The 23,532-nt window shown below is 40.3% G+C and overlaps 1 protein-coding gene and 1 long non-coding RNA gene across 3 annotated transcripts in view; one reads left to right on the forward strand and one right to left on the reverse strand.

The window, feature by feature from the left end:
* The window catches only part of LOC140653290 (uncharacterized), a 37,042-nt gene extending 16,237 nt beyond the window's left edge, over positions 1-20,805 (reverse strand). The window contains exons 1-2 of the long non-coding RNA XR_012043075.1: positions 20,376-20,805; positions 15,550-15,594 (exon numbers count right to left, since the gene is read on the reverse strand). This is a non-coding gene — a long non-coding RNA (uncharacterized lncRNA). The remainder of the gene's footprint in view (positions 1-15,549; positions 15,595-20,375) is intronic.
* Positions 20,806-21,008: 203 nt separating this feature from the next.
* NUDT4 (nudix hydrolase 4) overlaps positions 21,009-23,532 on the forward strand; it is a 32,840-nt gene continuing 30,316 nt past the window's right edge. The window contains exon 1 of one of the 2 annotated variants that reach the window (XM_072865228.1): positions 21,009-21,497. In XM_072865228.1, the coding sequence (XP_072721329.1) occupies positions 21,399-21,497 (99 nt within the window). In that variant the 5' untranslated portion in view covers positions 21,009-21,398. The remainder of the gene's footprint in view (positions 21,498-23,532) is intronic. The other variant, XM_072865239.1, reaches the window with a different exon arrangement.

Genomic DNA, 23,532 nt, shown 5'->3' on the forward strand with positions numbered 1-23,532 from the left:
GAGTGTCAGTTATAAAGATACACTAAAGCAGTAGCTCCCTTTTACTTGATAATAAACATAGCCCAACAGCTGAAAAGATATATTTACAATCTTCCACCAGAATCCTCCCAACCCCTTACTGCTAAGAAAAACAAGTGGGCCACTGCAGCATGTCCCAGAACTATTTTGGTATTGGGGGAAGTGCAAGTTCCAAAGCAGTGTGGAAAAATGCCCTGCCAGCTGCTCCTCTCTCATACAAATGTAGGCTTAAGTGTCTTCCCTGATCAACTAGCAGATGAAAGAACTTTCAGATAAGTTGCTTCTACATCATTAGTGCCACATCCACAGAGATTTTTAGGTGTCTCAAGGCTTAAAGGTTCAAATTAATTGCTGGAAGCTAATCAAGTATCACACCTCAGCTGACCTACAGTCATTGGCTGTGCAAGTCAACAAAAAAAAAAATGCAATGTAACTCACAGCAGCTCAGCTCCCTTCACTATGGAGTACACTCACTCAAATTACTTGTGCCTGCCACATATTAAGAGCACAGAGCATACAGACCTATTGAGGCACAGTAACTTGTTACCTCATACCAACTGGCTCTGCTCTGAGTAACATTTGTATTTATAAATATAAACCTGCTTTCAAAGCTCTGGCACCGGAAAAGTCATTGGTGCTTTAACTCTCACCAGTGAAGTTAGCCGAGTGCTGGACGTTCTACTACTCTGCATGCTAAGATCTTGGTTTAGCTGAGCATTTCAAGGGCCCATCTCATGCCTACTGATCACAAGCTATCAGGCCTGCGCTTTGTCTGCTGATCAACCTAGTAGACAGGCTTGTAGTACAAGTGCCACACCAAGACCAGATTAAAACACTGGGTATTTCACACTTTCACTTAGAAGCACTACCAAAGCAGAAGGTGGCATCCCCCACATTTTATGTGGCTGTCTAGAGGCTGGCATACTCAGGGAAGAAGTAAGAGACTACTCAGCTGAGGGGATTCAAACCCAGATTCTTACATTGTTCTTGGAAGCATGAGGGCATTTGGCCTTTTTAAAAGGGATTTATAATGTAGTTCATGCTTCTAAAGAAAAGTTTAAAAATATGAACCTCCCATGAGTAAAAACCTTGGGAAGCAAACAGAAGTCAGGTGGATTTTTTCTATATCTCATGAGCTCCTGGAACCTGATCATATATGTGGCATTAATGACAACACTAAGTGCAATAATGACAATAATAATAGCTGACACAAAGCATGCTGAAACTAGTTTAGTCTGGAGATGAAAAAGACAAAGAAAATAGTTGGATGGTCTATATGAACTGCATATAAACACAGCTTCTTGGTCAAGCTGAGACCAAAAGCCAGGTAGGTATGGTCTGGCTGCTGATGCTGCAACATTAGTGCTTCCCTGTCCAGAAAGCAGTCATAAGATCAAGCAAGTAGTCATAAGAGGCAACATCACCTCTTCCACCTTGACTGTTTTGTTTCTTCAAATTAATCCTTTCCATTAGTATTGGTATCTCCTCTTTTTCAGAATGAGTTTCAGGCTACTTGTAAGTTGCAGTCAAAGGTAGGACTGAAGCTGACTTACACCAAAACTCATTAGCTATAAGCAAAGTAACACTGCAGAGGCTTCAGTTAGCACATAGCACCAGGATACTGCCCAGGTTTGTACAGCTGAAGCCAAATTCAATGCTCTTGTGACTTCAGTGCTGTTGCCCAGGCTAGCTACATCAATATTTGCAAAGCAATATCTATAGACGTTGCTGTCACACCTTTAACTGCAATGTAGATATACAGTCACGGGTAGTGGTCATTAGTGCTCTGAACTCACATAGACACCAAAATTGGCAATTTGCCTTCTCAACTATTTGAGACGCTCGATTTTTGTGAGTAGGCTAGGTTTTATTAGAAACTACGGATCACAGTTGGAAGGACATTGCAAAGCGGTAAATGACATGACAAAGCAGAGAAGCAGACGGGGAATTAAATCTATCTCAGTGCAAACTGTGCCAAACTTCCAAGACACACTGAAGACTGCTATTTCAAAATGAAGACATGCTAGACATTCGCTGTACCACATTTTGATTGCCTAACCTAATGGTCTCATGAACTCAAATTATACTGAAATTTGAGGGGAAGCAGTTAAGCCATGAGAAACTTCTATTAGTCTGCCAAGATAAATTTTCCCTTTTGACATACACAACAGTCTTGACCTTTTTCTGAAAGCAATATATTACATCATAGCAATGCGTAATTTTACTTCGCAGTGCAGGTATACATTTAAGGTAAACTATAACATATTACACACATGCAGCCCCACTGAGAAATTGTTTTCAAAAAAATACTTTGGTGATCCAAGCATCCACGAGAGAACCAAGGCTAACAAAATGCTAAAACTTAAAAATGTCTTAGAATTTCTGGAATTTTCATCCTCTACTCAGTTTCAGCTCTGATGCTTTTATAAGCAACAATCAAGAGGCCATGCTGCAGATGGAGAGAGAAGAGGCTACAAAATAGCACAGCCACCTTCCTATCACCTAAGCCTGAGCACACATCCCATGCAGAATGGCACTGTTGGAAGAGCTACTGCCTCTATATCACCTTTCATACATCCACGTCTGTTCCAATACAAATTTGTTTTATATATATCCAGGCTGTTCCCAATGCTTTTGGGTTTTTATCTGCCAATAAGCAAATTCTATGTTCAGTTTCAACCTCAGGATAGAAGGCAAAGGCTGGGAGCTTGTGCTACAACTTCCATCTGCAAAACCTCTCGTGTGGGCAGCATCACAAGAAATTCTTCAAGGCAGATTGCAGCTCAGAAGACACTGATGGCTATGTTTGCACAATGTAGTGACAGTAGATATAAACACTGTTTGAGCATGTTTTAAATTTAATTTCAGAGCATGTGAACTGTGGGCATCCAGAAGATGGGACACAAATATCAGAGCGGAAGACCCAGAGTCAGTGCCGTCACCTCACCTTTGCGACAACTGTGGTTCTCAGTAGCCCTGCAATAAAATTGGTAGGAATTTTTACATCACAAAACCCCCAACCTTATCACTAGTAGACCTAATGCATTTCCCCACCCTGCTAAGCTTAAATGATTAGACCAACATCACCCACCTCCAGTACAAGACTAATAAACATTGTTATAACAACACTGTACTGCCCTTTACAAGCAAGATCACTGCGCCGTGTCTGGAAAAATCAGTGGATAAAAATGGTCATGTACCTTTGCCACAGTTGGTTAAAAAGAATACAAAGGCATCTCACGACATAGCTACAAAACATGCTACCACACAAATTCAGGATTAAAATCTTTTCTTTTTTTTTTTTTTTTTTAAATAGGGGAGAGGGGGACATTTAGATTTAATTGCACACAAATATAAAACAAACAAAACAAGCCAAGAAACAAACAGCTTTCCAAAGTATGGAATCTTTCACTTTCTTAAATACAAATGCAAAAATGCAAGCTACTGGTTGCAGAAAGGACTATCTTTTTAATTTAAAAAGCGAGAGACAACATACATCATGCACTGAGACATCTGTGGCTGATGCAGGAATCAAAATAAGGAAAGACAACACAGAAAATAAGGAGTCTTTGCTGTGGGCTACTGTCAATGGAAAGCTCAACTTGACTGTCACAAAGAACAAGCTGTCGGCAAACTCATCACTGATGGTGGTCCGAGGGCTGACTAGCACTGTTCAAACAATGGGTAGGACCAACATGAGAATGGAAGTGGAACCCAAAACGTGCTGGTTGATCCCGTCCCATTCGTGCTTCCTCCCAATAACATTGTTATGCAGCCTAGTCAGAAATCAGACCCACATTTGCAAGTGCCCTTAGGCACCCAATTCCTATTGATTTCAATGGGAATCAGGCTCCTAAATGCATTTGTCAGTCTCGGTTTGGTGCTCTAAGAGCAGAGAGAGGCTTTTGTACTACATTGTTTCTGCCTCAATACCTTTTCAGGACAAAAGGGGAAAATACACGCGTGTCTTAGGCATGATTCATGTTCATTTTGCAAGGAGATGACCACATAGCCAGCACAAAAAGATATATCAAGAGGTATATCGTAATGTATGGCTTTTAACAGTAAGTGACAGCACTGGCTGGTTACCACTGTATTATCATAACTCTTTCAGAAACTCTGACAGCATAGTCCAATATTAAGGAAATCCCTATTCTTCTTCTCCTTCCTTCAGGTATCTTTGAAAACTAGCTTTAAGGCTCTGCATTTGTGTTATGTTTAACAGTTATTTTATACGCAAAATGTATTTGGGTATAGTTACCCTGGCTGTCAAGCAGTTTGATTGCCTCAGTTTATAATAATACAATGGAATGTATTTAAGGTGACTCTCTTTAGAGTTATGTTCTGTTACTGTTCAACCCCCTTTATGAGAGGAGATGACTGAAGAAAAAAGAAAAATAGCATATGGCAGCTATTACCAAAATAAACACATACCACATCTTGTTCTGAAACCTTGCATGCTACTCAAGTTACTTTAAGAGTAAAAAAGAGTTAAAAAAAAAATAAATACATCAATTCCATTTATTGCCTCCTGAGCTTTTTTTTTTTTCTTTTTGCCTGGCAACGGGACATCCTTGCTGGCATTACAAAGATCTGATATTCATTAAAAAAAAAAGGAAAGAAAAAAAGCAACTGTGCTAAAAATCATGAATGTCAAAGAAAATTGAGAATGCTAGCACATGCTGAGTCTTGTTCTCCAGCATATTAGCAGTAATACATTCCAAAAACAGGTTTTATCCTAAGAAACTCTGGTTCGGAATAGAAATTATTTTTGTTATGGAAACAGAAAAATGTGCAAAATGATAACCTGTACTTATATTACTTTCAGTGCTTAAAGTCTTAAATGGTTTATGGACATACCACCGTAGACACCACCTATTTTTGCATGCCACAGTGTATAAATGAGTATAAATTTTGTATAAAAGAATCAGAAAAAAATCTTTCTTTCTAGGACAAGGACCTGAAAAAGTAGGACTTAAAATGTCATCTGGTCCATTCCTCTACTCCAAGGCAGGACTGTTAGGGTTTAAAGTATATTTTGGCATTTTTGAGTCTGTATCTAGACTAGCCTCTATCTGATGACTAGAAGATACAAGTGAAACCAAACCTCCTCCATCCCAGAAGAGGTTTCCACCCTGCAAACTAATTATGGAAAAAAATATGAAGAGTGATACTCTAGGAGCTGCACTTGAATTACATGGTTTGATCTATGGGAGGTTATTGTAAGCTGTAGTGTTGTGCCTTGAAAGTGATGCTTTTAGTATGAAAATTCCTGAATACAGGACTGCCTAGGTCTGCAGGCCTTGCCATTGGCTTACAACAATTTGGTATACTGTAAGCACATCAGAACAGTTAACAATTGTCTGATAAAACAATACAGAAAAATACCTGCTTTATTTTCCGCATCTATTAGAAATGTTGTACCAAAGTACAGATACCATTAGACACATAAGCTGACATGACCAGCTTGCAGATAAGCAAATATTTCTTTCTCACCAATGAGTAATGGGAATTAATGTCGTTTAATCTACCAGGTGATAGAAGTGTCATCTAAGTAATTGGATGCTTTGTGTTCCTCCTGAAGACAATGCGATTTTAAGCCTGTTTCTGTACAATGTGTGGAATGAACTTGTTTCCCTTCTGAGGAGATTTATATTTTGTTACTGCAACTCTACAGATTACTTCTATGTAACAAAAACCCCAGAGCATAAAAAAACCCTAAAGTTAAGCACATTTTCAGAGGCGTTCTCCAGTTTAGTCATCACTAGGAACAAAATGTTGGCTCTTTGTTAAGGAGGAAATATCACAAATACCATATGCAACAAGGTTCCCAAAATGGTAGCTGGCAGCAGCAGAAAACATGCTTTCACTGATGCAAAGACCAAAATCTTAATTCAGATGGGCAAATGCAATACCATTTTTACTAGCTGCAGCTAGTATGCACCATAAAAGCATCTTTGTTCTCTTTTTTTTTTTGCCATTCATACTTGCATTTTCCTTTCATCATACCTGCCTTTGCTTTCTGTTCCATTCTTTTTCTTGATGCTCACTCTTGTTACTTTAGTTGTCAGAAATTCTTCCTATAGTTCCATTTTACCTTACTTTCAGGTCAGCCTAGAACTCACTGCCTACCTATTCTCAAATGACAAACATTTTGTCCTAGAAAATACCTGAGGAGCAACGGGGGGGGGGGGGGGGGAAGTTAACTGCAACAATTTCAGTCTTTCCAACTGCTGGAAGAGCTGGGGGAGGGAAGCGGGAGGGCACTTTTTAAAGGAAAGTTTAAAATTTTTGCATACTATTTCAAAACAAAGTAAAAATGGTTAGTTTTACTTTACCATTGCAAAATAATTGTTTAGGATTTACACAGGCCAGTCTGGCCTGCATTACTGTTTGAAAATATTCCTTACCAGTAAAATCAGTATCATAGCTAATGTGAGTCCACTTAAGTCATTTTGTAGCTCATTTCTGCACAAGATTACCATTAAAGTCATAGAAATAATGCTACTAGATAAGCCAGTGACCCTGTTGTTTCCATGGGCACTTGTAAAAAAATCCTTCAAAGAAGGTTATAAGAAGCCCTGATGTGACAAGTTCTAGAACTGTCTGCCCATATGGGAATTTTCTTTTTAATTACAGAGAATAGTTTTTTTACATTGAATTCTCAGACTTGATTTCAGTTATTGCAGGTTTCTTCATTTACATCCATGTAGCAAGACATTATTGAAGACAGATGTGAGAATGTTGAGAATGGAAAACTTAATTTTACTTGAACTTTTATAAGGGACCCACATATACTTTACTAAGTAAAAGCTCTTCTAAAATACATATATAGAAACAATTTGGTTAATATAAAACAGTATAAAAATGTGAGAAAACCACCATGGGCCTAATCCTCCAGGTTTTCAATGATGACAATGAAAAATACAGGAATAGGACTGATTTATTTTGTAGTAGGAGGTGGGGAGAGGAAAATTGTTGGTAACAATTTGGTAAATTGTTTGGTAAATCAATATTTGGTAAATATTGAACACTTTTAGGTGCAAGCAAGACACAAATTATGCTTACACAACATTTCTATCTACATCCATTTAATTTTGTACTTAGAAGTCTTCTATTCCCTTAAAAATGCATACAGAAAATACTACTGCACATATAATCACAATACTATCAGATAAATATTTTATCCAGCACCAATAAAGGATAAGAACAGTATGGTCATCAAATTATAAAGGTCATCAATACATATAATAAAAGATGAAGACAGAAAGTAGATCCTACTTCCTGTCTCTGGACTGCACACACAATCAATAATTAGCCTGGCTAAAATTTTTAGTATGAAGGATTAAGGCAACAGACTTATACTAAGCTATACAGCTCATCAAAATGAGCCACAGAAGAAAGAAAATAACCATCTGACCACTTCTGCCTTTTTCCATCTAGAATTCAACCTCCAGTGTTCCCTCCCAAGCTCTGCAACATCTTTATACCATCTACTAAAACCATGTGTCTTGAAAGATCTCCTAAAGGGGAATGGGCAGCATGAACACTGATCACCCACCCTGGGGATGAGCTGTAGTTATTAGCGTAGGTTTGATATGGCTTTCATAGATGACATTGTATCATTCTGTATGCTTTTCTACAGCAGAATAACTGAGACATATTTCATAGAGTATTTCATATTTCATATCATATTTCAAAAGAGTTGCTGAATATGTTTGAAGACTTAGAACCTGTGTGAAGGAAAAAAAACTTGTACATCTTTTCCAAGCTGTGCATTTTTATAGGAAGTGTTCAAAGATGCATGTATTTGATGTATACCATAAGGATTAATACTCATTGAGGCTATTCAGAGAAGCTGTCTGGAACTGGAAGAGGAGCAATGAAGCATTAAAATAAATGAAATGTAAATAACATGCAAATGAAACATTAAAAATATAAATCAATTAGCAGCTTCCTGTTTTGGTTTGGGTTTTTTTTGTTGTTGTTACTGTTGTCTGTTGGAGTACAATCAACTATGACAAAAGTTAAAGTAATCTTTGAACAGACCAGCCCTTCCACACAGTGAAACAGATAATTATCCTTCTAGCAGCAGTGGTTATGCCTCATATAACTTCCTTACTGCCAGGATAACCTGATCACTATAGAAGGAAGCAGGCAAGAAGGGAAGAAAGGAAAAGCAGAAAGGGAACTGAGAAACATAGAAATTTTTAAAAGCAAGGTGACTCAATATATTCTGTATGTTTTCTCGCAGTCCCAAACTTTTTACATATTTATGTCCTGTATGAAGTAGCATTTTTTTCTTCCTTTTAAGAAATAAAGTTCCAAACTTCAACAGGAATCAGGCCACAACCAATGCCCAGCTCCCCAGGAGCCCTTCCTTGCTTGCAGACCTTGCCACAGGTCTGCTCTGTTCTCTACTACTCTTTTCTGTCCAGCTGTTGTGCCTCATTTTAGCTTTTGGGGGGTTAACTGTCTACCTTAGCAGCCATTGCCTTCATTGCACTCTTTGCTTTGATTCTGGCCCTTGGATGAGTCTTTTCTTTACCAGCTGCAGTTCTCTCTCTTTCTTAGCACCTCAGCGAAGACCTGCTCTTTGTTAGCACTCTCTAGGGTAATCCAGCTACCTACTACTCCTTCTCAAATTAAGTTAACTTATTTTTGTGCTCTTACATGGTGACAATTCATTCACATAAATGCTAGTTACTCCTATGCTATAACATTCAAATGTGTCTCTCTCTGCCCTTAACAATATGTGTCGCCCCTTCTGCATGCTCAGGAAGACTCACTCGTTCCCTGGCACAACCATATATACCTACACACCCAGGTTGACTCCACACATTGCCTTACATATGCTGTTTCTAAACATATTCTTTTCCCCACATTCACTCAATCACACCCTCTTCTTCCTCTAGTACTGTTCAACTTTTAAAAGCACAAATATATTACTCTCAGTGCTGGAGTTTCAAAGTTTTGGTAGATGTGAATGTTACCAAGTAAAAATGTGGAAGTTCAATGTGTTAAGAAGCTATCTTGTGGCTGCAGAAAGAAGAGGTAAAGTGGAGTGTGCATTAGTGACCAGTCTATGAAGTAGAATCATCCAATGCTTCACCTGAAAAGACAAACATGAAAGAACATCCTGTTTGAGTTTATATCATATCCACATTTAACAGATGCTCCACAGTGTTCTTACAATGAAATAACATTATCTAAGTAGTTGGAGTCCCATCCAGCTTGTATCTTCAAGTGAAATGAGTTTAGGAGTTTATTTCCTAGTTCATGTAAAAAAGAACTTAAAGATATGTCAGCCTTTTTTTTTTTTTTTTAGGACGCACTACAAATTTAGTTTGCAGCACACTGGCTGTACAGTAGGGGAAGACGGCTGACCATTATGCAAATTTTGCTCCCAGATTAGCGAGTTGTCTTGATGTACATGAAAATCTTACTTCTATTGTCAGTTTATGTTGAACTTCAGTTGTTGAGTCATATCTTTCCATTCACTTTTCGCCTAAATATTTATTTCATAAAGCATTACTAAAAAAGAAAATACCTGAAATGACAGTTTCTTTGTATCATTTTACATTTGAAATTGCCTTTAGTATTTTAAGTCTATTCACTCAGAAATACAATGAGGTAACATACCGTACATCAAATTAAAGCTCATAAGGTGGTAAATGCTCAATAGTTACAGACATAAAAGATCTCTTCAAATATCTGCCAAGAGAGCAATATTATGATTTCATTTGTAGAAGTATACAGTCCCTAACATAAGCACAAATTTTACAGTACCTTTAGAAATGAGTCTACTGAAGCAGTTTCTCTGCATGAATCAAAATCATTGTAACAGGGAAGTTGGTAAAATAAGTAATCCTACCTTAAAATAAACTAACATCTCTGTATAATGCGTGCACATTATATTTAAAAACTGTTTAGGATGGGTAGTGTCAGCATGAATTTTAAATTTGTATGGTAAAGTACTTGTACTACATATTCATTCTTTGTATTTTAGACTTTATTACATGAGGCCTGTACCTTGAGTTCAACTGAGGACAAATTGAGTGGCAGACATTACTTCATAGTTAAATGGGACTGCTCCACTGTTGTTGAACCAGAAAAGAGTACAACTGGAGTCTACATAATACAATTAGTATGCCATTTTGCAGTGTTCCAGAATGAAATGGCCTTATGATCTCTAATACTGGGGCAATTCTTAGAGAACACACTTAGAGCACTCTTACCAAGCATAATCCCAGATCTACAACTGGATCTATTCAAGTCAGTTTCACATACATGAAGACCCAAAAGACTTTAGCAGACCTTTGTGAAAGATCATCTGGCAGCAGCCTAGATATGAATATGACACAAAATTGATACAAAGGGGATAACGCTTCCCAAGGAAAAAAAGATAAAAGGAAACATCATTGGGATAATTGGAGAAAATCAGAAAAGGAAGGAAGGGTAAAGGCTAAAAAACACATGCTTGGCATTTATATTACAGAATTTTAATTCATGTGTTCAGTTTTCATCTATTGTACCGGACTCTGTTTGGTGCCACTTACTATGCATCTCTAGAAATTATCTGCACTTATGTCAACAATTTTGGTCCTACTATCAGGGGAAAACTAGTACCCAATTGCAAAGTCCAAGTATCCAGTTGCAAAATCTGGTTCCAGCCACATTCCAAGGCAAGTATGTTGACTCTAATAGATTATTTCAAAAGACATGTCACCACTTTGAATAGCGACAAATTTGCAGTTGCAAATACAACTGATCTTTTAGCATTTCCGTATTCAGGATATGAATTGTGAAGCCTATGCTTTCTAACCATCTAAACTTGATTCTTTCTCAGTCAAATTCTAAACCCTATTCCAAACTTAATTCAGACCACAATATCTTCATTCTTTTAAAACTCAAAATTACAAGATCTGTAGTAAAGCACTGCCCTTGGTGGGTCATTCTTACAAGTTTCCTGCTAATACTAGCAGTCCATGGGACATGTTTAATCCATGGGATCTTTAGTCTCCCCCTAGGATGAGTCTTCATTATTCAGGCAGAAGGGAGGTGTGACAAACAATGAACCACAGAAATCAGGTCCATAATTGCCATTAGAAAAAAAAAAGGTCGTTTGTGACACGTTTTATGTTTCCAGTAATTCATTGCTATTGTCAGAATTTTCTTTCTTATATACATATAAAGACATTTTATCTAAACTCTAAAAATAGTAACAGTAAGGCTCAGAAAATAATATAAAAACCAAAAGAAGCCTCATCCTTTTACAATTTTGGCCTTTTACATCCTGTGAGAAATGTTAAAACTGGCTACAAAAATAAGAAATAAGGTGTTTCGTAAGCTCTTCTCCCAGAGTTGTACTTTAGTATATAATTTATATAAGTGTAGCTTAAGGACCAAGATACACTGTCTTTTAAGAAATTTTACAGTTTTTTTCACCTACCCTTTGCCCACAGTGAAAATAGTAAGCACTCGTTCAGAAGAATCAATTTTAATTTAATCAGAAATGTTACTCATTTATTACTCACTTATCCCAGTAAAAGCAATATTAAAATCTATATTAAATGGAAAATTGAAGCTTTTAAAACCAAATTTTAGTACTGATAATATGCATAACACTGCTGAAACTTTGTAAGTTCTCTACACTCCCACTTGATCTGTTGAGAATGAGATGGACTCAGCACCATACCCGAAAATTCACACGCATGCTCACACAAACGCCTTGAGATAAAGCTGAAAACAATACTTTAGGAAATTTTATGATAAATATAGAGCTAGAATGTCATAATATAAGTCAACTAAGATTACATGAACAGTTGTATCTAATTTGGTCAGTGAGGTAAAGTTATAAAGTTTGCACAAGCACAGTGGAGGTTTGGAATTTGTTGCATTAATCATTTAATTTAATATGACAACAAATTAAGTAATATAACAGAAGTAAAAAAAAAAAAGCAGTCTTCAGATGACTGAAGAGACAGTTACAATACAATGACATAGCCATAAGCTGACAAGACGTAGTTAGTCTATCAATACTAGCAACAGACAGACCAGAAAAATCCTAAAACTATAACAAGACTTTCCTCTTCTTCCTGAGAAAGACTTAATCACTGCAGTAGAGCACATTTTTTTCTGTGGAGGAGTCCAAAAAAGCTGGATTTGTTCCCAAATTCAGGAAATAGAAAACTTTAATAAAACAATGGACAAACTAACTCTTGCTGTGGTTCAACTTTACAAGCAGTAACAATGCAAAAGGTATTAATCTACAGCATACTTACACTAAACACCAATCCCATCAATATTTTAACAGTTGTCATCAAGAGAATAGTAAAACCAGAGCCTCATTACACTGAAAGATGTGAAGCTGTTAACACACATCTCAATAAGAAGTTGCGTTTCAGAATCAAACACCCCCAGGCTTTGATTTGAAATTTCCCCCATTTGTTGTCTCTCAGGACATAGTTCAGTAATGATTTATTCAGCTTCTATTGGGAACGAGCAGTAGTTATGATAATGTAGTAACTAACACCTGATTTACTAACTTTGGGAGGAACTCCAGGAGGAAAACTTGGGTTTATTCTGTAAAACTGCATTTTTTCATTTATCTTCCTAAAATTTGGGAGAGATGTTTTAAATTACTATTAAGAAAAACTATCGCGCTAGTGAATGCATTCTCAAGACTACCTGTATACATATACTGAACTCCTCTCATACTAGTTGTATGAGGGGAAAAAAACCAAATCTTTACAAAAAGATAAACAGACAAGTTTCAACAGATACTTATCAAAACATGCAATTTAAATAATTTAAATTTAAATAAATTTAAATATATAAATAATAAATATGGATTGTGACACAAAGAAAAACACTCAGAGCACTGGTCAGAGAAACAACTAGAAGTTCCTTTCTCGGCTGTTCCTCATTTGGAACTTACTGGGTCTCAATGCCCCAACCATCTGTCCATTCTGATGAATTGTGAAGCCTATGCCTTCTAACCATCTAAACTTGATTCTTTCTCAGTCAAATTCTAAACCCTATTCCAAACTTAATTCAGACCACAATATCTTCATTCTTTTAAAACTCAAAATTACAAGATCTGTAGTAAAGCACTGCCCTTGGTGGGTCATTCTTACAAGTTTCCTGCTAATACTAGCAGTCCATGGGACATGTGGACTGATGATCTTTCTCAAGTACAAATTCTATCTCACAAGACCTGGAAAGTTTTCCAGAGACAGTTTGTCAAAATAAATACAATTCCTCAGTAAAACTTTCTTTTCTAGGGATAAAAGGACTTGAAGGAGTCCTAGCTAGCTCTAATAATATATTTTTGTTTGATTCCAAACCCCATATCAATGCCATTTTATTGTAACCATACACAGAAAACATACTCCACCTGCTCAGAAGCTGAGCAACAGAACCCCAAGCATACGGAAATCACTAGGCTAAAATCCAGAGCCATCATAGTGATTTCCTACTGCTATCAACATGTAAATTTACATGCAAATCGTCTGATTGCCCACAAACTGTCCTTGCACTATTCCCTATGTGCAAAAACAAAACAGGCACACATCTGTGCCTTTGACCCCAGCAGAGCCCTTATGCACAGCTTAAATGCTACCTTCTGCTGGCCCTCTTAACACTAGGAGGTTCAACTGTTAAACTGCAAACAGCTCTGATGCATATATTTAGTAACAGTAGCTAAACCACAGTCTGAAACAAAAGCACTGAAGTAAAAGTGATAATACCAGGTCCCACCATAATCTAGCTCCAAAGCTGGTAACATACTCAGTCATCATAAACCCTCTTTAAAAAAAGAGCAATGATCAGCTTGCATGTCTAGGTGTTTTCAAGTAACCCATAATCAATCTTCTACTCTTGTAATGGGTCATAAAGATGATAATGACTAACTATGATTAAAAATTGGTGGAGTACCTATTATGAGTCTACTCCACCCATACTGACGCGTAGATCTGATCTTTTTTTAAAAGTTGCTTTGTATAAGAAAGGTTAAGCCTGACTAAACACATCAGGGTCAAAAGCCAACATTTTGGAATGAAGCCTTCAGATGAAAACAGTGGAGAGGAACATTCCGGGTTTTTTATTGCTTTCTCTGCCACCACACCTTTGCAGTAATCACTTTTTCCAGTAAGTTGGTTGAAGCCTGCAACATAACAGCACTCAAAATATGGTTCAGATATTTAAGAAATCACTATGCTCTGCTACCAAGACTTATCTTTGAAATTCAACCAGACATCAAATTTAATCACTGTTTACTTCTCACACAGAATTACCTTTAGTAATTATCTCAAGTATTTCTTGATCTCACAGCTACACAAAATAGCTTTCACTCCTATTTAGCACAGTTCCTCACAAAGCATAGCTTGGCCAAGCCTCCAATGTTTTTCTGCCACACATTACTATGTTTTTGTACACAGTCAAAAAAGATGTGCATTATCAGACAAGCTCTTATACTAGATTTATATAGTGTCATATCAGAAATAGACAGGCTCAAATAGTCAGTAACCTGGCTACACAAACATACCAAAATAAACATAATAAATAAATGACCTGTTCTGTGGGACTTGAGTGCCAAGTCTAGCCAAGCAGACTTTCATTAGACTAGGAAAGAAGATTGCTTAAATGGCAGTCTATCCTTCCATTTTTGATGCATGTGTTAATAATACAATGCAACTACCGTTTTATTATTAACCTGGCTTCCAAGAGATAGGCTCTGCCAGAAAGAGCTGCATGGTTTTGAGGTAATCTCACTACCAACTCTTTCCCTCACCCCATTGATGGAAAACACACTGCACAGCAGATTTAGCCAAACAGAACCTGTGCCCATCTCTTGGCAACCCATTTCACAGCCCCATTTCCTCTGTACCTTAAAGTAGGACTCTGGAGCAGTTGATATTTGGTACAGGCTTGCTGCTGCTGCTATGAGAATGATAACATCTTAACCATAGGTAGACTTCCAAAACAATTGGTATTTTCTCAGCTTTGAGTCAGTGAAGTCCTATTTTCCCAAAAAGCCCAACTCCTCAAAACCTAGACATATTTTACTGTATTTTATTCAGGAAACTGAATGAGGACCAATGAAGAGCCTACTCATATTACTACAGTCTTCATGGAGCCACACTTATAATTTTAAATGTTTGCAGGTAAAGCAGGATTTCACTGCAATCACTGGAAGGCATAATTTCGTCACTGAACGAGCCTAGTAATTCATATAGCCTTTCCAAACTACATCCACTTACACCAAAAATAGTCTTCTACCAGAATTAACTCAAAATTTGAATAACAAGAGTATTATGGCAACAAATTCATAACTAAGGAGGAGAAAATACTAAGGACCCAATTGTGAAATGCATTGTTCATGGGAAGAATATTTATGAACATAAAACTAAACAATAGGACATCCCATTGACAAAGCCCTACAGGCTAAGCAGCTTAAACCCAAGTTTAAGATTACATAATCTCACAGAGAATCTGAAATACACAACAATGATCTTAATTCATACTTACTTATTTCATGAAGTCTGGCCAAATCCCTGGGGTTTGAGGTTGTCTCTGTGATAAAGATAAAAGAACTTTGCATCAGTTAAAAAAAAAATCTTCTTCAGGTATTTTTAGCAAAGTTGAGTATCATCAATCTAGCTTTATTGTAGAAGCCCAATAAAATATGCTAAACAGTTCTGTAAAACACTACTTTTTCTACTTCGCTAAAAGTTCAATTTTAAGCAAATCCAAACCAATCACAATTCACTGAACCCATAAAAGCACACAAAAGAATATAATACTCTTAATATATAAAAATAAACATGCTCAGATGTCTACATTCAAATAAACATAGCTTTATTTAATTTATCTCCCCCTTTTCATTCACTGGTGACTATTATTAAACCCCATTTGTAAGCATTTAATGCAAAACCCTATCTTTTTACTGGGACGGTCACTCTTACCAGTAATGCTAACTATACTTTTTCATAAAAGGCAAGATTATAAAAGTGGATTGGCAGACAGTAATCATGTAATTGCATACAGTTCATACACATTGCTCAATGATAACAAACCAAAGGAAAAGATATTTGTTGGCAGCTGTAGCAGTGCTCTAGATTCACCTGAAAATAAGGGAGCCCTGTGGATGGGGAATGCAACCCTAATCATAGCAAGCATGTACGTGTATTCTCTTTAAAGCTCATTTTACAACAAATTCAGGTGAAGCTCTGGCTCTAAGGGAAAAGACAATGTGGACTTACTATATAACAGCTGCTTTATGCAGAAGCATGATTTAGAAATAAAGAAGTGTTCCATTTTCTAAAGTTCTCTCTGTTCAGTATTTACCAGAAGAGAGGGGTGTATGATTTTGCATATTTTTTGGCACTTAAAAGTATTTTAAGACTAATGCTGGCATTTTCATAAGTGCTAAATCATCAGAAAGATGACATTTTAAGTTTGCAGGGAAGTTGGCTTGGCACTGTTCTCATTTGCTTCCTTATAGCTAACCACAGAGTAACAGAAAATCTCAGAAGAATCAATGCTCCCTCCTATTGTATCTTGGGGAAGTAAATCACCTTAAATAAGAACTAACCTGATGAACGCTCACCCTTTCCATATACCAAGTCTTCTTATATTCAAACATGTTTAAGATTTTTTTCTAGGTTTGGGAAAGGTGCTAACCAGTCTGGCTGTCAGGTTAACCTTGCCAACCTCACCAACTACAGTTACTGTAAGTTCTGCTGAAACAATGACTGGGCCTAGAGCTGCAGGCAGCCTTTCACCAGGCTACAATGCTGCTGAATGAGGATTTACTGTTCCAAAAGCCCACACAATGCAGCACTAGAGGGATGCATTCTCAATACACTGTTCGCTCATGAACTTTTGGATTTTTGTGCTGGTTTAACAGTTGAATACCAAAGAAATGTTATAACCATGACAGAACAAATTATCATCTAGAATGATGATAACTACAGACACTGGTTTCCCTAACATAAAGTAATTAATTTGACATGCTATTTGCAGAGGTCAGGAAAAAAAAATCTAAGTATCTATTTCTCTTCAGAGCAAATGTTAAGTAGAGGACTGAAAGTACCTCCAAAGCAAGTATTTCATTTTTATTAACCATAACAAACCAAGAGTGGAAAAGAAAGTTACATAAAACTTGCCAGAACATAGTTATTGAACACTGCAGTTTCTAATCTTGGCAATAAATGTAGGTCAAGGGAACTGGAAAATCTAATTACTCTGTAAATTTTTAAACCTGTTTCTTTCTTCTCAAGGAAAAGAAATTGTTCCCTTGCATTTAAGCAGACTTCACTTCACTCAAAGTGTAACTACAGCTAGGTGGAAAGTTATTTTTGTCTGAATGTAAAGGTTTCTGCACTTCCTTTAAAGTGTCTTTGCATCCTGCATTGTTTACTCAGCTCTGGTTCACACTTGTACTCAAGGTATCATCAGTTACTTCACAATTACTATTGCTGTAGTACAAAATCCAGAGACACTCTTCACAAAAACAAACAAAAAAACCCCCACCTCTGAATAAAATACACCTTTGGTACCACACTGTAGCAGTTCCTTTCAGTAATATATCCCATGCAATCATAATTTGATGCCCAGTATTCATACACTGCATTAGCACAATACAAAGCAATGCATCATTACAGAACTATTGCGAATATGCATATGTGATAGCATTGTAAGCATTAATTATTTACTAATTTGACTGTTTCATATACAGTTGTTGGTGACTTCTGTGTATAGACAGACCACATAACTTACTTGCAAGAAGACAGAATACTTTAAAAAAAATACTAAAACTTTGAAGATTCAAGCCTCTTGATGAGTCTAAAAACCAAGGGCCATTTAAGAATCACATCTCCAAACAAAAAAATATCATTTTAGGCATTTAAGATTAATTCCTAGCACAATGAATCTCAACTTTTCTCAAAAAAAAAAACCCACACAAAACAAAACCAAAAAGGCAAGCAGCACCTCTCAAAACAAAATCCCTCAAGGTCCAGAAACCAAAATGTCCTACCACTTCACTTTTTAGGATTCAGCTGTCATTATTTTTTAATATTTTTCCATATTCACAAAGTTGGGTTTCTTCTAGTTTGTAAAATAAAAGCCTAATTACCTATAGGCAGAAGTTGGGGCTTTCACAAAAACAGAGCCCCAATGAATTTAAAACTGTGTTTGAGGATACACGGACCAGAAAATGTAACTATAGCCAGTCTACTGACTGGCCTGACTTGTGGAACCCTCTCTTCCAGCTCTTACCTCTCTGATACGTGACAAAGAAACCATCAAGTTTCACAACAGAGATAGGATTTGTGTGCTGTGTTCCAATTTGGCAGTTAAATGTTTTGTTTGTTTTTTGGGGGTGGGAGGGGTGAGTTGTACAAAAGTGGAAAACCTGGCCTAAGCTCATCTGATCTTTGGACACTGCTTTCATTAAGTATAAATCCTACTTTTGAACTTCCTCCAATTGCGTGAGAGGTGAAGCCTCCTAAACAAAAAAAAAAGGATAATTCAGAAAGAGACATACTGAAGACTTAGAACTTGCTTGTCTTAAAAGGTAAACCCTGAAGCAGTAGCTCAAGGAACAACCCAAAGCAAAATGAGTTCCATCATAATTGATAGGACAAGAGGAAATGGCCTCAAGTTGCACCAGGGGAGGTTTAGACTGCATATTAGGAAATTTTACTTCACTGAAAGGGTTATCAAGCATTGGAACAGGCTGCCCAGGGAAGTGGTTGAGTCACCATCCCTGGAAGTATTTAAAAGACGTTTGGATGAGGTGCTTAGGGACATGGTATAGTGGTGGTCTTGGTAGTGTTAGGTTTACGGTTGGACTTGATGACCTTAAAGGTCTTTTCCAACCTATACGATTCTGTGATTCTGGTCTATTACAAAAAGCAGACCAATGGCAAGATTGTTTTTGCTATATGCATTACATGAATGCACATCTATGCTGTTTGTAAAGATGTACCTTTAAAACTACATAGGAATATGGCAAAGGTGGCAAGGTCAAATGCATAAAATCTAAGAAGTGTTGGTGCAATGACTAACTGTGCAATCTTAATTTGTAGCCCTTGAGTTTCATTACACCATACCACACTCCCTTTTCTGTATCATGGACAAGTTTATGAATACAAGCATCAAAAACATGTTTTTATTCCTCAGCATTCTCAAAGGTTTCAGATCTCAACCCTTTAAACTTTGAACTAAAAATTGCAGATACTACTTGGGTATTGGTCCTTCCTTCACAAAAAAAGCATTTATTTAATGGATCCCTAGTCAGAATATCTGCTAAAGTTGTATGTAGCCTGAGGCCTGACTGGTGACAGGTAGTAAGGAGACCTGAATCTGCACTGAATGAGGAGAAAAAGAAGAAATCTAATCTGCCAGTCCATTTGCTAAGCGGCAAAAATGGCAGGCGCCTTCTAAAGAAAAATATGCTTACAGAAGTAATCAATGCGTAAAAGCAAATTAAATTTGGAGTTTCTTAATCTTTGGGTGTTTGACTTAACAGCTTATTATAACTTTAACAAAATAATATAATTCAATACAATTGTGCTTTCCATCCTTTAGCTTCCATGTTTTTCAAGTGTGATATTGCACTCGGTGCACTTAGTTCACGCTCCGAAGAACAGAAAGTCCAAATTTCACTAAGAACCAGAGTACCCAATGATGACGAACCAATCTCCTTTCAATGCATGCCACAAAAAGCATATGAAAAGTCTGACTTGTTACAGATCAACGAAATTGTTAAAAAAAAAATATCTTAGGATGAAAAAAATAGGTGTTCTGGAACAACAAGAACCAAGTAGGATAGAAGTTTAAAGCACATTGGTCCACTCCAAAAGCACAAAGGAGCCTACTGAACATCAGTAAAATTCAGATGAAGGGAAAAGTTTATGAAACAGTCTGGATGGGTGATTTCTGTAAGTATATAAGTGCACACTACCTTCTGTCTGCCAGCACGACTAAGCAATTGCTGATGCACAAGCAGTTAAGTGCTTCGATGGCTACTTGCAATCGACAGCATCCCAGGGGCATTGAGAAGAGTAGTATTTCCTTGTTTTGCTTTTGGGTTGGATTTTGCAGGGTTTTTTTAATGATAATGAAAACACCAGGGCTTTCACCCTACCAGATGATAATAAAGGTATGTGGGTAGTAGACCTTTTCCTGGCCTGTTGGCATCATTGGGAAGGTCTTTCATCCATCTTCAGCTCCTAAATAACGTTATTCTATAAACCACAACGACAACAAAAAAATAGCCTGCTTTCCCAGCCTGCATACACCACGATCTTCTAAAAACAAGTTATTTCAAAAACGGTTTAACTTACACTGGCAAAGCTACACTCTTACTACGGTACTTGAGCCACGTGCATCCTCCATTTACCGAGCCTCGCAGCAGGGAAAGCCGCCCTGCCTCGCACACCTACGCCGGGCGCCCTGCCATGGAGGCTGCCAGCAGAGACCGCATCCCTTCCGCGCTCGGAGAGCTGTGCTGGACAAAGGCCCAGCGCCGCTGGAGCGGCGCCTGCGGTAGCCCTGCGGACGCGGAGGGACCGCCCGCAGCCGGCCGCCGCCAGCGGCAAGCCCACGCCCGCCCCACGGGGACAGCAGGTCGTACAAGCCCATGGGGCAGCCCTGCCCCACCACGCCCGCCCCCGGCTCGGCGGGGCAACTGCGGCCAGTGGGACACCGGGGCGGACCCCGAGCCGCGGCCCAGGCCGGTTCCTGTCAGCCCACAGCGCTGTGAGGGCGGGCGGGGAAGGGCGGGGAAGGGAGAGAGGAAGAAAGGGAGCAGCCTCGTCCCGCCTCACACCAGGACCCACTCCCCTCGGGGGCAGGGACAGCCCCCACCCGGCGGGGCCCCACCAGTGACTAAGCACGCCCGCCGCCGCGCAGTGACCGGCCTTTTACCTCCCCTCCCGCTCCCGGGGCCCCGCCCGCCGCCGCGGCCCGCCTCTCTCCCCCGCCCGCTGCCGCGCCCGGCGCCTGCGCGGTGCGGCGCGGCGCGCGCGGGCGCAGGAATGTGCGTTACAGTTAAATAGTGGGCGCAGGGGCGGCCGCCGCGGCGCTCGGGGCCGGCGGGCGGACGCGGGGCGGTGGCTCAGGGGCGAGCCGAGCCGGGCCAGGCCGGGCTGGGCGGCGAGGGAGCCTCCATGGCGCGGCGCGGCTCCTGGGGCGGCGGCAGCGGCGCGGCGCTGCTGTGACAGGAGCTTGGCAGCTGGGACTGGCCCTCCTCCTGCCCCACTCCCGAGCAGGGGGCCCGCGCCGGCGTCCCGGGGGCGCGGCGGCGCTCGGAGAGCGGAGCCGTGGCGGCGGCGGCGGCCGGGGGCAGCCGGCGTGTCACCGCCTCTATGATGAAATTTAAGCCGAACCAGACGCGGACGTACGACCGGGAGGGCTACAAGAAGCGGGCGGCGTGCCTCTGCTTCCGCAGCGAGCGGGAGGACGAGGTGAGCCCGCCGAGCTGCCGCGCACGTGGGGCGGGGGGCGCCGGGCCCGGCCCGGGCGGGGCTCCCGTTCCGCCGGTGCCGCGTCCCTTTGTCTGGCCGGGGGGCGCGGGCCCCACCCCGGGGACACCCCCCTGCACGCACAGAGCCGTGCCGGCGCTCTTCCCCCCGAGCCGGGGGAGGGCGCGATGCCGCGGAGCCGTGCGGCCCCCCGGCCCGCAACCTGCGCTGGGAGCAGGGCCGGCGGCGGGCTCCCCCCTGCCGGGCCGGGGCGGGCGCGGCGGCTCCGCGGCGCGTCTCTCTCCCACCATCTTGGGGCGGCGCGGTGCGGCGGGGCGCGGGCCCACGTGCGCGGCGCCCTCCTTTGTGCGCGGCCGCGGCCCCGCGCCGCGGGCGGCGCCCCCCCGGGGGGGGCGGGGGGGGGGAGCAGCTCCCGGGGCGGAACCGGACACCAGCCGAAACTCCTGGGTTATCCTTTGTGTGCCCGCGACGCGCAGAAAACCGGTTAATGTGTAATGGCGCATTGAGGGCAGGGGTGGTGCTGCCCTTAAACCGAACCCCCCGCCGTACTTCAGCGGGGGGAGGGGGGGGATCTTGTCTTTGGAAAACCTGCGCCTCAGTGGGTGTTTCCCACCAAGAAAGTAAGAGCGGTGCTGAAAAATATTTTGTCATGGAGCTCGGGGGCGGGAGGGGGGGGTGTTGCGGTTTTGGTTCTAGAGGATAACGCTCAGCCGGGGTTTTATGTTGCAGCAGAATCGGGAGGTGGCAACAAAGTTGTCCTATATTCCTAGCCAAGGTCAATTGCACTGGCCGTTATCGAGAAACTTTGCTGATGGTTTCGTTGCACAATGCACTTATAGACTGTCTCAAGCTGGAAGCATACCCTTTCCTGATTTTAATTTTCATTTTGTTGTTTAATAGCTATAAAATAACTACAAAGGTTAGGGCTTGGAGGTTTTTTCTCCCCCTTTATCTGTAGGCTGGAAGAAGCTAGTGTCCTGTCCAGGCTGCCAATATGGCAAATTTCTTGCTTAAACATCTACTAAGCAAGGTAATGCAGCAGGGAGGGGCCTGATCTCAAAATACAGACCCTTGGGTTTAAGCAAAAATTTTGTATGGTTCTCGCACACGCCATTCCCTATGTGGTATAAATGCAGCCTTGGGACCACACTGATCAGCTTTTCCTAATATTATAAAGGAGAAAGGTGCCCAGCAGGAATCTTGCTAGTTCTTGCTATTGGTCTAGCTTTTCTTTGGTTTCAGCAGCACCTCTGATACTCCAGCATGCTTTCCCATTTATGTGTCTTTGGTATTTATTTTTGAATGCTACTGCAGCTCAGACTTTGGAGTTCAAACACCTGAGCCACTGTTACAGCTTTCTTGCGCCAATTCTAGTTGGAAATTCGTGGTTGGGGCACCTTTGTCAGTGATTTCCATTCATTCTTCATTTCCTGCTGCAGCTTCTTATGTTCTCTTTCAGTCTTGCATCCAAATGAAACCACTGGCTGCTTCAAAAAATTGTGTGTAAGAACACCCTCTGAGGCTAAGGATGGTAGTAGCAGCTTTGCTGGGCTGTGTAAGACGAGTGGATGCTGACACTTGTTGCACTGGAGCACTTTGTGGTATTGCGGACGGAGCACCTGTATGGCTGGCATGAGGCTGGGCTTTGGCATTATGCAAGTAGACACACGTGAAGGTGAAATGAATGGGGTAACACCAAGTCAGATTTGGTACATAGATTAAGCATGTAGAAACAGTTCAAATCACTTTCTGATAAGTTATTTCCAGAGAAGCAATGGCAATATCTTGAACTTGCTTAGCTGTTTCCCAAGTGCCAGATCTATCTGTATCAATACAGAATAGAAGAAACTTCCTTAGAAGTTTGATGCCTGTCTACTGTTTGTGATTAACTTGTATCACCAGCCATGTTCCCTGAATTGGCTGGACGAGGCTTGCTTATGTTGTTCTTGAACATTGTTCTCTTAATATGTTTCCATGTAGGTCTACTTCAAACTCCACGTACATGTCTTCAGTGTTT

This window comes from Ciconia boyciana, chromosome 1 (assembly GCF_034638445.1).
Source record: "Ciconia boyciana chromosome 1, ASM3463844v1, whole genome shotgun sequence".
Classification (NCBI taxonomy): Eukaryota; Metazoa; Chordata; class Aves; order Ciconiiformes; family Ciconiidae; genus Ciconia; species Ciconia boyciana.